Source organism: Hevea brasiliensis, chromosome 12 (assembly GCF_030052815.1).
Source record: "Hevea brasiliensis isolate MT/VB/25A 57/8 chromosome 12, ASM3005281v1, whole genome shotgun sequence".
Taxonomy (NCBI): domain Eukaryota; kingdom Viridiplantae; phylum Streptophyta; class Magnoliopsida; order Malpighiales; family Euphorbiaceae; genus Hevea; species Hevea brasiliensis.
In genome coordinates this window covers 2,496,173-2,513,016 of record NC_079504.1, presented here as the reverse complement: position 1 = coordinate 2,513,016, position 16,844 = coordinate 2,496,173, and the positions used below count along the sequence as shown (strand labels likewise).

The 16,844-nt window shown below is 33.7% G+C and overlaps 2 protein-coding genes across 2 annotated transcripts; both read left to right on the top strand.

Annotated features, from left to right (window-relative positions):
* The first annotated feature begins 414 nt into the window (after window positions 1–414).
* LOC110655188 (jacalin-related lectin 3) lies at window positions 415–3,579 on the top strand. The gene is made up of 7 exons (XM_021811399.2): window positions 415–537; window positions 629–841; window positions 1,260–1,610; window positions 1,742–1,969; window positions 2,068–2,379; window positions 2,760–2,990; window positions 3,094–3,579. The coding sequence occupies exons 1-7, from the start codon at window positions 535–537 to the stop codon at window positions 3,421–3,423; spliced, it is 1,668 nt and encodes a 555-aa protein (XP_021667091.2). The 5' UTR covers window positions 415–534; the 3' UTR covers window positions 3,424–3,579.
* A 1,326-nt stretch (window positions 3,580–4,905) lies between these two features.
* On the top strand, window positions 4,906–8,519 carry LOC110655181 (pentatricopeptide repeat-containing protein At1g19720). Its single transcript, XM_021811387.2, has 2 exons — window positions 4,906–8,040; window positions 8,136–8,519. Exon 1 carries the CDS (start codon window positions 5,114–5,116, stop codon window positions 7,778–7,780), a length of 2,667 nt encoding a protein of 888 aa, XP_021667079.2. The 5' UTR covers window positions 4,906–5,113; the 3' UTR covers window positions 7,781–8,040; window positions 8,136–8,519.
* The last annotated feature ends 8,325 nt before the right edge of the window (window positions 8,520–16,844 follow it).

The window sequence follows — 16,844 nt, the reverse complement described above, 5'->3', positions numbered from 1 at the left end:
GATTCAAATCTGTGTTAAAAAATTTTGAAATCAAATCTTCCAATATCACTTTTATAGTAAAAACAAAAAAAAAAAAGGAAAAAAAAAAATCAATGGCATCTCTTCTCTGCCCTTTAAGGGGTAGAAAGAATGGGTTTATGATATATAGAATATGAGAAAAAAATGATAACAAATCACTTGAACAATTGATCAATGGCTAAGATTGCAAATTCTGCAATAAGAATATGAGATAAAATTCATGCCACAAACAATATACTCATCAATAATCCTATTCTACTGGGACCATGGATGCGTTGTCCCTGAAAAAAATAGATTACTTTTACAAGATTCTTCATGAATTAGATTCTCACAATTCGGTCAATACTGCAATATTTCTAAGTTTGATAAGGAAGAATTCTTACCCAGTGTATACACTCATTTTTGCCATAATTTTCTCTATAAATTCTCCCACATCCATATGCCTTGGACAACTATCCACATCTCTCACCCCATTCCTGCATATCCAAGAGTGTTTCTCCTCATCCTTGGAACATAATGGTATGTAAGTCTAAGAATTTGTTAATTATTTTTTTCTTGATTATTGTATATTAAATTATTACTATTATGTTTCTTGTGCTTTTTTTGACAGAGTTATGAAGGATACGAGAACAACCATATGTCTGTTGGACCATGGGGAGGCCAAAATGGAGTACGTTGGGACGATGGAGTTTTCGACTCTGTAAGACAAGTGTTGATCTGCCATGGAGCTGGGGTTGATTCCATCCAGTTTGAGTATGACAAGAAGGGCACTTCAGTGTGGTCTGAGAAGCACGGTGGAACTGGTGGTGTCAGGACAAATAAGGTCAGTACTCCTGTAGTTCCTTTTCCACGACAAATTTAGTATTTGTATAAGAGCATCTCTGAAAATTATAAATTTTGTTGGAAAAAAAAAAAAAACATTGAACCGGTGAATTTAATTTTAATTTAAGTTAATTTTTTCATAATGTTAACCTTGTTTTTCAATTAATTTGAATTTTCATCGGTACTTTCATCAGATTAAATATGAAATTCGTCATTTATTTACTAATTTAGTTCTTTCTAGTCTAGTTATTATCACTCTAACTATATGCTTTAGTTACTAATTGTGAGTTTATCATTTTTGTATCGAGAATTTTGTCAGACAAAGAACTACTGTATAGTCTATTATTCAACCTCTCTTGGATTTAAAAAAAAAAAAAAAACAAAAAAAGGTTCCTCAAATTCTGATGATATTTATGCAGGTGAAGCTTGATTATCCTGATGAATATCTTGTATCTGTAAGTGGCCATTACGGAAGCGGGGTTGACTATGGTCCAATACTGATTCGTTCCCTTATTTTCGAGAGCAACAAAAGGAAGTACGGACCTTTTGGAATTCAGCAAGGAACCCATTTCTCATTTCCTCTGACCGGTGGCAAAGTAGTTGGTTTCCATGGCCGGAGCAGTTGGTACCTTGACTCCATTGGAGTTTACTTAAAGCCTCTCCTGCAACGAAATCCATCCAAGAATCCTGCTGCTCAACAAGCGACCGGCCGAACAGGAGATAAAGTGAAAGATCCTTATGACTCTGAAGTGGAAACAAACAACCAGAAGGTATTGGTGAACATAATAAAACTCTTTATTCGTTATTCGACAGAGCTCATGCCACTAAATTTTCTGGATTAATTAAGCTAAAAAAATGGATTTTGAAGATGAACATGTTGTATGTTTATAATTACTGCCAGGCGGTTAATGATAAAGCAGCCATCGTCAGACCCGTGAAGGCAGTGTCATATGGACCGTGGGGTGGTAATGGTGGAATGCTATTTGATGATGGAGTTTATACAGGCGTCCGTGAAATTCATTTAACACGCTATGGAGGCGTTGTTTCCATACGAGTTTGTTATGATCTGAATGGCCAAGCAATATGGGGAAACAAGAATGGTGGAAGCGGAGCAATTAGATTAGACAAGGTGATGATGATGATCAGCACATGTATTAAAAATCTTGTTAATTTATAAAAAAATCTAATGCTAAGTTTAAACGTTTCTCTTCTTCTGTCCCTGGACAGATAGCTTTTGATTATCCATCTGAAATCTTGACTCACATAACCGGATATTATGGATCAACCATCCTAAGGGGTCCTACCGTCGTCAAGTCCCTGACCTTTCACACCAACAAGATGAAATATGGACCCTTTGGGGAGGAACAAGGGATTTCTTTCTCCTCTGGTTCTAACAATGGGTTTGTTGTTGGATTCCATGGAAGAAAGGGATGGTTCATAGACAGTATTGGAGTCCATGTCGCAGAAGTTAAATTGTCCAGGCCATTATCTCGGTCTTCCTATGATCCCTTCGATTCCACCGACGTTAAAGAATATGAGGTACGTGAAACTACTCCCTTTGATATGATGATGCATATTGGATTCTCCTTCTTTTGCCGCTAGGGTTAGAGTTGCTGTTAGTACGGGCTTTCTGGGTTATGGGCTAGCTCTATCTATTTTATTGTTTGGGTTTCTTATTTTTAAATAAATATAGCATATGAATTGATACTCATAAATAGTTTCAATAGTTTTTTTTTTTTAGGTTTGATTCTAAATAAAATTGAAATTCGACACTTTATAACATAAAAAAAGATTTCATTGTCAATGAACTATATAAAATTTATATATTTGAATGATGTAATGAAATTTATTCATTAAAAAGAAAAGGTGATCCTAAAATAGTAGAATAGTAGTAAAATATCGTAATGATTTCTTGTTAGGTTATGGTCCCCGGAATGGCAAGAGAACCAGCTGCAGCTGCTCCATGGGCGTCAGGACCATGGGGTGGTGATGGAGGTAAGCCCTGGGACGATGGAATATACTCTGGGGTTAAGAAGATTTTCTTGGCAAAAGGAGAAGCCATATATTGCATCCAAATCGAGTATGATCGAAATGGCCAATCTGCTTGGTCAGTTAGGCATGGAGGTGGCAGTGAAGGAAGCTCTCACTTGGTAATCAATGCAATGACTTGAGCACCAAATTTAATGAGTATAATTTTGTTTTCAGTTAATATTAATTATGGGTTCTGTGTTGTTATGCTTAAAATCAAAGCAGATCAAATTTGAGTATCCATACGAAATTCTTACCAGTGTATGTGGTTATTATGGATCTCTCACTGGAGATGATAGCAACAGTGTAATAAAATCCCTCACATTCTATACCAATAAGGGGAAATATGGACCATATGGAGAGGAAATAGGAACGTTTTTCCCTTCTACGAAAACAGAAGGAAAGATTGTTGGGTTCCATGGGAGGAGTGGATGTTACTTGAATTCAGTTGGCGTTCATATGCAGCAATGGTCAAGTGATCGAGACTCGGCACCGCAAGGGCCTGGAGAACGAGGTGGTGCCGTCAAAACTATTCTAAATAAGTTGTTTAATTGAAGTTCATTAGTTTTCTAGCATTTATAAGAGAAAAAAAAAAAAAAAAAAAACCCTTTAGCGTTCAATTTCATATATGTACCAATCTATTTCTATGTTTTATATAATAGCTTTTGTACATTTTTTGCAGTCACATATTGTAGATATTGCCACCCCAGACTCAACTGAGTCAGGATTTGAATCGTCACTAAACACTTAATTAGTTAAAATAATTTATTTGTGCTATTATGCATATAAAACTTTTTAATTTTTCATTCTCAACCAATCGATACGAGAAAACAATATATATATATATATATATATATATATATATATATATATATATATATATATATATATATATATATATATATAATAGAAAGTTTAATAAATATAGATTTCATATTTAGAAATAAATTATAAAAAATAAAAATAGTTAGTTCATGGCTTGTCACTTTAAAAAAAAAAAAAATTCTTTTCTTCCATTATGCGGGCAGTTAAAATTTAATTAATTCTTTCATATTTTTTTAAAATCTGAGATTTTATTTACTAACATGAAAAATAGAGGATTTAGTTCAATAAAGTTAACACGGTTGGTTAATGGTGTGCACTTTCAATTTTCATTTGAAATATGTTTAAAAATTGAAATCCAATTGAAATTTTGATATAATTCAAGTTTGAAATGATTTTTGATTCTTCATTATTCAATTTTAGTTCAGTACGATTCTCAATTCTTAAATTTTAATTTGATTTAATACGATTTCAATTTAATTTGTAGTTGTTAAAATAATTTTATGTAATTATTTTTATAAAAATACTTAAATTAAAATTTAAGTTTTGGAATAGATTATTAATACATAATGTATCAAATAATATATCTTTTAATTATTTTTAAATTATATAATATTCAACTAAAAGATAAATATATAATTTAGAATTAAATATATTATATAATATAAATATATTATATAATATACTCATCTATTTATTAATTATGTAATTTTTAATTATAAGATAAAATATAACTATGAATTAAAAAATATATATATATAAAATAATAATACTCTCATAATTTTTAATTAGAAAATAATTTAATATATTTATAATTAAATTTATTAAAAAATATTAAAAAATAAAATATAATATTAAGTCATATTTAATTAATAAATATATATATATATATTGAAAAAATATAAAAAAAAATATTTCAATTCAATTTGATAAATTTTTTTAGTTGAATTTGAAATTCTCAAAAAAGTGCAGAGTCTTCCAATTGATAAAGATAAAAATTTATTTATTTTATTAATTAGAGTTTAATTTTATTAAAAAATTAAAATTATTTATTATAATATCAAAGTTGGTGCGAGAGAATAAAAAAAGTTTGGCAAATAATTTGGGAAAATTACAATATCAGTGGAAATTTTCTTATCTTATAAAAATTAAAACATCATATTTATAGATAAATTCAACTGTTAATTTAATAAGATTGTGTTAATTTTTTAATAGGTGTGGACAATCAGTGCTTACAAGAATTTCCAATATCAGAACTTCTGAGGGATAAATTTCTCTAGAGGGCATGGGCAACAGTACTAGGAGGCAGCGTCTCAGCGGAACTCTCCTGCTATTGCAGTTTAGTTAGTGTGTACATTCATTTTAGAGCTGAGACTTCACTGATATCCAACCCTCTGCTTAGTATCCCAGAAACCCAGAAAAAATGGAGAACTTGATGGTATCCATGATTTCTAAACCCCCTGTGCCGATCATGAACACACAAGACACTCTATCAAAATTCTCACCAAAAAATACATCTTCAATTTCCTCCTCCGTAAAACCCCACCCAAGAATCACAGATTCACATTTGAATTACCTCTGCAAAAACGGTCGCTTGAGTGAGGCCGTAACGGCTCTTGAATCCATAGCTCAACATGGGTCGAAGGTAAGACCCAAAACCTTCATCAATTTACTCCAGTCCTGCATTGATTCAAATTCTGTTACTCTGGGCCGCCAGGTTCATGCCCATATTAATTTGGTGGAAGAAATAACCCCATTTCTCGAGACCAAGTTAGTTAGTATGTATGCTAAATGTGGCTCCTTAAGGGATGCACGTAAACTATTTGATGAAACGCGGGAGAAAAACTTGTATACATGGTCGGCGATCATCGGTGCGTACTGCAGAGAGCACAGGTGGAAGGAGGTTGTGGGGTTCTTTTATATGATGATGGAATGCAATTGTGTACCTGACGGATTTTTGTTGCCTAAGATATTGCAGGCATGTGGGAATTGTAGGGATATTGAGACGGGGGAATTGGTATATTCTTTGGCGGTCAAATGTGGAGTGGATAGTTTCCCATTTGTTAATAATTCGATTTTGGCTGTGTATTCAAAGTGTGGGAAGTTGAGTTTGGCAAGGAGGTGTTTTGAGAGCATGGAAAAAAGAGATAGAGTGGCTTGGAATACTGTGATATCTGGGTATTGCCAAATTGGTGAGATTGAGGAAGCTCAAAGGTTGTTTGATGCAATGTATGAAGAAGGGATCAAGCCATGTTTAGTAACTTGGAATACACTGATAGCTGGTTATAATCAGATAGGTTTTTGTGACGTTGCAATGGAATTGATGAAGAAAATGGAGAGTTTTGGGATAAATCCTGATGTTGTCACCTGGACATCAATGATCTCAGGTTTTGCTCAAAACAATAGGAAAAATAAGGCACTGGATTTGTTGAATAAGATGATTTTTGCTGGGGTTGAACCCAATGGAGTTACCATTTCCAGTGCAGTTTCAGCCTGTGCATCTTTACAAGTATTAAATCAAGGGTTAGAAATTCATGCACTTGCTGTTAAGATGGGTTTTGCTGATGATGTGCTAGTTGGAAATTCACTCATCGAAATGTATTCGAAGTGTGGGGAATGGGAAGCTGCTTGGAAGGTCTTTGATGCAATATCAGAGCAGGATATTTATAGTTGGAACTCAATGATTGGAGGATATTGTCAAGCTGGGTATTGTGGTAAAGCCAATGTGCTCTTTATGAAAATGCAAAAATCTGAAATACAACCTAACGTCATCACGTGGAATAATATGATATCTGGATATATACAAAATGGAGATGAGGATCGAGCCATGGATCTTTTTCAGAGGATGGAAAAAGATGGGAAGATAAAGCGCGATACTGCATCGTGGAACTCTCTTATTTCTGGTTATTTGAAAATTGGACAAAAGGACAAGGCATTGAGCATATTTCGACAAATGCAGTCTTGTAGCATTAGTCCCAATTCTGTCACCATTTTAAGTGTCTTACCAGCTTGTGCAAGTTTAGTTACTCTAAAAAAGGTAAAAGAGATCCATGGTTGTGTATTGCGCAGAAATCTAGAATCTGTACTCTCTATTTCAAATTCACTGATTGACACTTATGCCAAATCAGGGAACATAGGATATTCAAGAACCGTATTTGGTGGAATGTTATCCAAAGATTTCATTACCTGGAACTCACTGATTGGCGGTTATGTTTTATTTGGTTGTTCAGATGCTGCCCTTGATCTTGTTGATCAGATGATAATGCTGGGACTGAAGCCGAACAGAAGTACTTTTGTGAGTATTATCCTTGCACACAGTCTTGCTGGAATGGTGGATGAGGGGGAGCGAGCTTTCTCTAGCATGATTAAAGATCATCAAATTATACCATCTTTAGAACATTATTTAGCTATGATACATTTGTATGGTCGTTCTGGTAAGCTCAAAGAGGCAATGGAATTTATTGAGAACATGCCAATCAAGCCTGACTTCTCTATTTGGCTTGCCTTACTAAATGCTTGTTTCATTCATGGCAATTTTGGCTTGGCAATCCATGCAGGGGAGAGTTTACTTGATTTGGAACCAGTGAATTCTATGATCCAGCAGTTAGTTTTGCAGGCATACACTTTATGTGGAAAACCTGGAGATGCTTCAAAAGTGAAAAGATTTGAGAAAGATAACAAAGTACCAAAACTTATTGGACATAGCTGGATTGAAGTAAAAAATGTCGTGCATTCTTTTGTTGCAGGTGATGGGTCTAAATCATACTCAGACCACCTATTTTCTTGGGTTGAAAGCATATCAAAAGAAGTGAAGGCATTTGATCTACATTGCGGGGTTTGCATCGAGGAAGAAGAGAGAGAAGAAATTATTGGCGTGCATAGTGAAAAACTTGCATTAGCTCTTGCCTTTGTTTGTGCACCTTCTGTTCCTCCAAGTATAAGAATTGTGAGAAACCTGAGAATGTGTGGAGACTGCCATAGGATGGCTAAATATATCTCTATGAAATATGGTTGTGAGATATATTTGAGTGACTCAAAGTGCTTCCACCATTTTAAATCTGGGCATTGTTCCTGTGGCGATTATTGGTAGGCTGAAAAATGATGACTAATCTGTGAATTGGGTGCAAGATCAGTTCCAGTGACAACAGAGTGGCTCTCTTAGGGGATATGGATATTGTGCAAGCTGCCATGGATCTTGCTCTGGATATTCTTGCATTTTGTACTGAATCAACTTGTTTGGAACTTCAATTAAAGCCTTTGAAGAAACTAGAAGCCCTAAGCAGGTCTGCTGGCCAGAGTGGCTGACAAAGAGAGTTTCTTTTTTCATGCCCAAGTCCATTGTGTAGACAGGTGCAATTACTGGTGTTTTTGAAATGGAAGTTTACTGATTCTGAATGGTTTTTTACAAGGGTATTTTGATCAGATAGCTTTTGATCATGTCACAGCCAGACTCGAAATAGTTGGCAACCAGATCAAGAATTTTCGGAGTGCCTACTGTTTATGGTCATCAAACACATTACTTTAAACAACACAGAAATCTGTGCCTTTGGGAACACTGGCAAGGAACATTATCGTTCTCAAGCGGGCTCCATGCAGTGGACTGCATGATGAGGCAAACCTTCAATCATGGAGACGTAAAACATAGGCAAAAAATATTCTAGTTCCCAGTTTGTATGAAAGTTTTTTTCACAAGCTTTTTATATGTTGGTTTACCGTGAATTTTTAGGAGTAATATATTCTGATGAAAAAAAATGTTTGAAGAGCTAGAATTTTCTATGTATTTATGCATTCAGCAATTTATATGTCAATCAGATGCAACCTGTAGCTGATGTTACAGTTTGGACATTTCTTACCATTTAACTCTCTGTGCTGGCCTCATGTTTGTTCAATGGACCTGGAACTATAAAAGTTTAATACATGAAGGGAAATAAAAAAGGCAAAAAAAAAAAAAAAAGTACTTTCTGAATCCTAGCTTATTCCTTCATCCGTCAAACCATAGAGGCTGGGTGAGACTCGTAAGAGCTTTGGTGTTGGCATTAATTCCTTGTGAGAAAAGTTCCTTACATAGGTGGCAAATCGAATCATTGAAAGGAGTCCGCTGTGTCTTTTCCAGGGAATCTTTAGCTCGCTGTTTATTTGATGTTGGGAACTATGATATAAACAATTATTGGCGAAAATGGAAATGAATTTGCAAGATAAATAATGATTTTGGAAACCCAAAAATAAGGTTGATGATTGAGGTTGATGATTGATTTTTTTATTTTTCTGGGATCTGATTCTCTTCTCTTTAATAGTCTCCTCCTTAGTGGAATGGCGAATTCGCTTCTTCTACAAAGCTGTACAGCTATAAGCTGTTTATACAAACTTCCACTCACCAAGAACATCCTTCTCACTCATAAATTCCAGCCCTTTCTTCCCTGCTGCACCGTGCAGCACTAAAGCCACTTCCTGCACTGGCCCTTTTTTAGTGCGCTGTACTTTGACTAATCAGAAGTTGCCGCAAAGTTTTGAGGACGGCGAGAAGAAAACCCATTGCCATTGGTGTCCAGATGCAGCATTGGCTAGGAAATAACGGAACCTCAAGGTTCTCCCTTTTCAAGATTTTCTGTTGATCCAATACCAAAGAATAAGCTCCCACTATGCATGCATATGGCTTCATCAGCCAATAACAATTTTACCTGTTTTCATGAGCAAATCCAACGGCCCAAGTTCCCCAAAAAAAAAAAAATTCCAACCTCCCAGTTGGGTCAAGGCTTCACCTAGGGCCAGGTTAGAGGCAACCCAAAAGGCTCTAATAATGGTTACAATTATTCATGGGTATGGGCCACATACTTCTGAACCTTCTCCTAGGCTCCAAAGCCCAAGTGCACCATGAATCATATATTATTCTAAAATTTTGTATGATTAAGTTTAATTTTATATTATTATTAATATATTTAGCTAGCGTTAAATGAGATTGAAACATGAAAAGATATGAAGATATTGCTTTGCTATCATTATTATAAACAAATCTATTGTGTCTAAATAAGGCCATACAACCTTTCAAATCTATAATTCTTGTGTAAATTTGGACTGATATATACGTCCCAGATTATTAACATGATTGATTTGATGATCACAAACCCCCCATTGAAAAGAAAGTAATTAAAATGGATTATTTACATATGTATACAATCGATTAGTGTTTTTATATATCAATCATTATCCAGATGAAATACTTTCTTCCTAATAATATATGATGAGATGACAAAATGAGGTCGACCTTAGTGAATAATTATATTCCATCAATGCCATTATCATCCATGGGTTTATATATAGAGAGCATAAATTTAGCTAGCCAGGGAACACATATATGCATCATCCAGTGGACCCATTAGTTTGCATTAATTTAACATCTATCTATCTCCTTAATAATCGACCAACATAATTCAATTTAGGGTTTCTTTTGTTTTTATGGAAAGACATGTTGTAAACATGTCCACTATAATTAACCATCAATAATTATCATTTCCAATTACCATCATATATATTCATGCTTAATTATTAATATTGTATTCCACGCTTGCATTATACATTATCAAGTTCAATTAATCCAACAGAATAGTTTTAATCTATCATGTCAATTAATTATTAAGTTAAAATTTCACTCAACATATCAATTATCCCTTGTTTCTTTCTTTGGATTTTTTTTTCTTTTTGCTGTTTGTTCTCCAAATCATCAGTGAGTTGAATGGAGATAGAAAGGATTCTTTTTCTACCTCCGATTGATGGAATTTGATCTTTGTAAATCAATTCCAGTTTTAAATTTAGGTTTTGATGTCCTAAAATATGTCCAAGAGGCGGTGAATTGGACTTTAAAAATAATTTTTCGATTCTTGTTCAAAACCTTTGAAAAATTACAGCTTGGTTCAACCTAATTTTCTACTGTGAAATATGTGCAATACTGCTTAATTGATAAGTTGATACAAAGTTGACTCATAAGCATTCAGTATACTGATTTAACAGGATATATTGGCATTCAGTAAGAATTTCAGTAATCTGAATAAAATCATAACACAGCAAACAGAGCAGTAAACAGAATATATTAGTCGACAGCAGATATATCAGTAAACAAATTATATTAGATATCAGCAAATTCAACAGTAAACCAATTATCTCAGTTTGCAGCAGAGTTAACAGTAAACAGTATCAATTTTCATCTCAGCAAAAACACTTCAATCAGAAAGTTAAAATGCATAAATGTAAAGAGTAAGGGTTGAGAAAATTGAACACTGAATTTTTATAGTGGTTCGGCTTAACTAGCCTACATCCACTCTCTCAAATATCCCACTTTGAGTCTTCACTCCACTAATCTTCTCTTTTAAAGGCAAGAGACAAAAGCCCTTTATAAATCTTCTCGCCAAAGCTTTTACAATTAGCTTTACACTTCTACCAAGTATTATCCCAAACACTTTTCACAATCAAGCTTCAATAGATGCTTGAATGACCTCTCATAAATGATAAGAAAGTGTTTAAAACTCAATCTCACTCAATACAATAGAATTTATAAAGAAGAGATGAGTAGGTAAGCTAATGATGAGCAATAAAAACAATTTGAGCACTTTAAATGAAAGCTTTAATGATCTTAAAAGGTTAGGAATAATAGAGAGACTTTCATTAAGTGCAAAATGGCCAAGAGTAAGTGTATTTATAGTTTTGGATTATTTCTGACCGTTTGAGAACTCATTTAAACGTTACAATTTCAAATTTTAAGAAAATAGCCGTTATTTTGTCTTTTTCTGCTATGTTGTGCAGAGTTGAGACAGTTAGCATATCAGAAAAAGTAGCAAACCAGTTAGCATACCAGGAAAACTTTTCTGCATAACTTTGAAAACTTTAAAATTTTACACCAAATCATAATCAAATGCTTTGAGGCCATTGATGATATTTAAAAGAAAATAATTAAGGGATTAAAAATAAGTATCATTGGTTTCTACTCCTAAATTTTTTTCACAAACAATCCTAAAAGTTAAAACTAACTTCTATACTATATGTACCTTCAAATTTGATCTTCAATGCAGCTTTGGAAGGTAACATTTTCTTCCTTTATCTCTTTTGATTCATCCTGTATTATCTTAAAATGTCATCATTTCTTTAAAAGCACGAATTTATTATGAATTACTTGATGATTCTAGTTGAGTTTTGTTATCATCAAAATCTATACTCCTTTGAACTCATGGGGTCAATAGGTTTCTTAATTGATAAGTTAGGCTGGCTAACTCTACCTTCTTTTTGTCTATTTCTTGCAGCTTCCATCAATTTCTTTCTTTCTTTGTTTTTCCTCTTTCTTTGGCTAGGAGCTAGCTAGCTATTATTTCGCGAGTGCATATATTTATAGTGTATGTATTAATTTAGGTCATCCCGGTAGTTGTACCTGTAATCTCTGTATTATTCTCCAGGAGATCAAATCGTATTTGACAAATTTTAGTATCACGATCTCATTTCACATGAGAGAGCACCAAGATGATCCACTAGTAGGTGATTAATTTATTGCCATCTTATAGCTTTCTTCTAGATTTAGCTAATCCATATATATATATGTATCCTTTGAACCCGTAAAGTACCATGTTTACTAATTAATTAAGTCAATTATTTTGGAAGAATATATGGAAGAAAATTAATAAAAAAAACAAAAGGCCTATTTGGTATTTCTTCTGAAACTACTGTTGAGAAAATTACTTTTTAAAATATGCTAATAAGAGAGTATTAAAAAATAATTAAAAATTAAATTTAATAAATTTTAGCCATAAGAATACTAAAATAATAAAATAATTTTTTTCAAACTACTTTTTTTAACAATATTTAAAATAATATTTTTATTCAGAAAAGCAATCTCAACTTTTAAAACTCTATACCAAATAGGTTGAAAAAAGGAAGACACAGAGCTTGATCTCTACACATATCAATGTAGAACTATATATATAGATCTTGTGGTATATATTGAAAAAGAAAAAAAAGTCTAATTTCTTTTTGAAAGAATATATGTAGAAAAAGCACCATAACATTACCTTGCATGTATGCATGCATAACATTACCATACCTAAGTGACTAGGGTTTATATATAGCTGCCACATAAACTGGGAAGAAAGAAGAAGAAGAAGAATCTAATCTAACGAATAATTGAAGCTTTTACCATAAAATATTACAGACATCCAAAATTCATTTATGGCAGCTCTTCCCAACTTCCGTAGATTAATTTTTTTTGTCAACATGGTAGTACAAATTAATATAAATATGCTTATGCCTTTGTAACCCATATAGGGTTTCATTACCATCAATTAATTACTAAAAATACACCAGAATTTTTTTTTTCTAGTTTATCCGTTAATTTGCAGGAAGCAGTTGGTTGATGGAAGATGCTTCTGTCCATTTGAGGGTCATCACTCACCCTCTTTGTAATGTTCAAATTCACATGATCTGAACATTCATTTGAAGAAAAATTCTCTGACCATATTTCATCACATAGACGATTGACTGAATGCTTATAAATTGGTCATGCTAATTGATATCAAATTTGCCAGTGCTGCCGACATATCAGAAACATATTCCAGACATTCATAAACAAATCAAATACAGTAAGAGCAAATTATATATATATATATATATATATATATATATGTGTGTGTGGATTAATTTGCTATTCAATAAATCTAGTTATAATAAATGATTAGTTCACAATTAAAAAATAGGGTATGCCGATTATTAATGCTATGTTATTTGTTAACAAAAAAGAAATTAAGTTATATTCCTTTTACAAAACCAATAAAAAAAAAAGGCACGAGTAATTAGATTACATAATGACTATTAGTGTCCTTCAAACTCAAGGAATATATATTTAATATAAGGAGAGTCATTAATTAATAGTTTGATTGTATCATTATAAGTACATTTGTATAAGAATCCAATCTAGGAACTTCGTGATTGTGTGTGTTTAAAATAAAAGCTAATGCTTAGTCAACTTTATTTGATTATTAATTCCTGAGTTTAATGCATGAACTATCTCTCTATCTATCATGCATGCATATAGAAATAGCATATAGAATATTATATATAAGCAATTCGATAAAAAATAAAAAATAAAAGAAAATTTGGTGAAGGCTGAAAGCTGGAAGAAAGAACATAACTATACATGTATATGTAGGTTTGGAATCATAGTCTTTTAAGAAAAAGACTAGTCACCAAAGTTGAACTGAGACTGTCAGCCCACTTGGTTAAAAGGACTTGCAAGTCCTTCAATTTTGGTGACTACTTTTTATCAAGTGGATGAAATTCTTTTCGCCCTTCAAAAAAGATTTAATCTTTATATATTGCATAAAATAAATCCCACTTGTGAAAGATAGATTTTGTATTTGTGTCTTTATAAGAAACCGATGGACATGTATAATTCAAGATGTGGTATGATTCATTTGGGTTGGCTAGCTAGAGGACACAACAATGGTAGATATAACCATTTTTTTAATTGAAAGTTCTTTGTCATATTTAATGAACAAAACAAAAATATGATTAATCAGAGATGGGAAAACATTTTCCTCATGTAAACTATTGACTAAGCTAGTTGACTGATGATCAAACATCAACGTTCTAGCCAAGTAGACAAGAAATTACACATGATTTCACCTATTCACGCCAATGGTGAAACAAAAAAACAAGCATAGAGCTTGTAAGATAAATTGTGTGTTCACATCAATGGGCAGTGCTAGCTATGTTAGAGTTAATGTTTGTCCAACCACAGCCAATAATAATAATCAACCTTAATTAGGGTCTAATTAATGCTGGTCCTACATGTTTATTGTTACAGTATAGCCATATCGTCAAGACCTATCCTAATCAGCCCCATTATTTTTCTATATTATCTGGAGAATGTGCTCCATTGAAACCTAACTTCTTACATGTTAATTTGGAACAGAAACTAATTTGTAGACTCACAAATATGTCAAAATGCAATCAGATAAAGACTAATCGTATATCTTAATGCCTGAGTTATAAAAAAATAGTATATCTTAATGTTCGTGTAACACCCCTAATTTTTAAATTTATTATTTTGGGTAAATATTAATATTTTATTTTATTTGAAATTTTAGGAAATTATTTGAAATTTTTCGGATTTTAGAAATCGGGTTAGATTTTTCGAAAATATAAACTTTGATGATTTTTTAAAATTAATTTAAAGACAAAGTGGCAAAACTAAAAATATATTTGGAGTCTATAAATTTTTTTGAGTTTTCTAGAAATTTTTTGAAATTTTTGGACCTCGTTTTCGGTCTCAAAGCAGAGTAAAAATTTAAAATTTTGTATCCTGAATTGAACAGGCCGAATCGAACCGGATCGGATCGGACCGGCCTTTCTTCTTCCTTTTTTTCCTCTCCCGCGCGCGTTCTCCTTTTTCTCTCTCTCTTTCGTTTTCTCTCTCCTCTCACCTCACGGCCACCGCTTGCCTCCCCGCCACCACGGCCAAGACCTCTCCAACTCGCGGCCACGCTGAGCGCCAAAGAATCGCCGTGACGGACGCGACGGGCAAATGCACCGCTTTGTCTTCCCGGCAGAAATCCGGCCGATCCGGCCACCAATCTACTCGTCGAGAGCTTTCCATAGACACTAAGAACACCGAAATCCAAAAAGCGGTTTATCCAATTTTTACCCGGGAAGTTTTAGCCCATTTTGACTTTTGGGCTAGATTTCTCGCAAACCGTGAACCCCACTAGAAAACCGAGAGTACCAGAACGCTCCACTCGTCGAGAGCTTTGCGGCAATATAAATTTCGAAATTTTTCGACACTATTTTTCGGTGGGTCCCACGGAACTTCGCAGTATTTTTCCGAGCATTTAATGAGTTTAGAAAATTTCATAAAATTTATGTACTAACGCCCGTGTTGTGGGCTTTGTGTAGGTATTTTCAATTTGCGGGAATTCGACAGTTGTCCGGGTCCGTGAATTTCCAGCCAGATAGACCGGCTACCGAAAAAGTCTCCGAATTAGATCGAGGTTTTGGCTACCCCACCATTGTCAGACGTCCCGAGCGCGTCCCCAAAGTCGGAATCGGCATAGGTAAACCCGAACCTTACTTTTTCGTAATTTTCTAGTGCTTAAATGAGATTAAAAATCCGTAAAATATTCGTGGTAGCTCAGAAAATTATGATTCTTTTTGCATTAGCCTAGTAATATTGCTAAGGACTGTGGGGCAAAGTTTTAAAATTTTTAGAGTTCATTTGGGTAGTTTTTGCAAAAAGAGTCAATTATAAGGACTAAATTGAAATTTTACATATTGTGTTGGATGACTGTTTGAATGGGCCCAGGAGGGGCTGTGTGATGTGATTGAGTTGTGGATATATGAATTGTGAATATAGAAGTGTATTTTGAGCCATTTTGTAGGTTGAGTAGGTCCTAGATATAGGGGAGATTCTGCCGGATTTTCGGCACGACTTAGGACGTATTTGGTCTTTTTCTTAATCGTATTGAGTCAAATTTATTAAATGATTGTAATAAAAAATTGTCAGGTAAGCCGGGATAGCCTTCTTCCTCCGCCCAGCCGCCGCATTGACCACTGTCAAGTCTGTGAGTAAAATATTAATTTTAATTGTAATTTCACTATTATTATATATTTAAGCATGCCCATGCATCACTTATATGTATATATCTAAGTAGTTAAACTCTAAGCACGTTTTATGCTGCATTCATAACTGTTAAAGTGCCATGGATGTTGTTGTGGTAATTTGGAGCAGTGTGCGTGCGTTGGTGTGCATGTAATGTAGTGTTGACTATGGATAGGACGGGTAGACACGGCTTGAGATCTTCTCTGGGACCCAGTCCTTCGGGGTAGACACGGCTTGAGTTCTTCGCTGGGACCCCAATTTGATTATTAAGTGGAAGTCCGAGCTGAGTTCTTCATTGGCACAGGTTGGATTTAAGAGAGCTGTATAGGGGATCAGCTCCCATATATTATGATTGATATTACTGGGTGTGTGAGTGCTCCAAATTACCTTTTTGCTGTTATGATGTGAAATTATTGCTGATGTTGCATTTCACTCCACAGGGTGCATTAGCTTTAGATAGTTATAGAGATTATGGTTAAAATTGATATTTTACTCTCTGAGTCGAACGCTCACTCCTGTTCAATAT

Excerpts from the sequence above, each read along its gene's own strand:
- LOC110655188 (XM_021811399.2), top strand. Across the intron at positions 1,611-1,741 it reads TGGAAACAAACAACCAGAAG|GCGGTTAATGATAAAGCAGC; the intron begins GTATTGGTGAAC and ends AATTACTGCCAG. Across the intron at positions 2,380-2,759 it reads CCGACGTTAAAGAATATGAG|GTTATGGTCCCCGGAATGGC; the intron begins GTACGTGAAACT and ends ATTTCTTGTTAG.
- LOC110655181 (XM_021811387.2), top strand. The coding sequence starts at position 5,114 with ATGGAGAACTTGATGGTATCCATGATTTCTAAACCCCCTGTGCCGATC.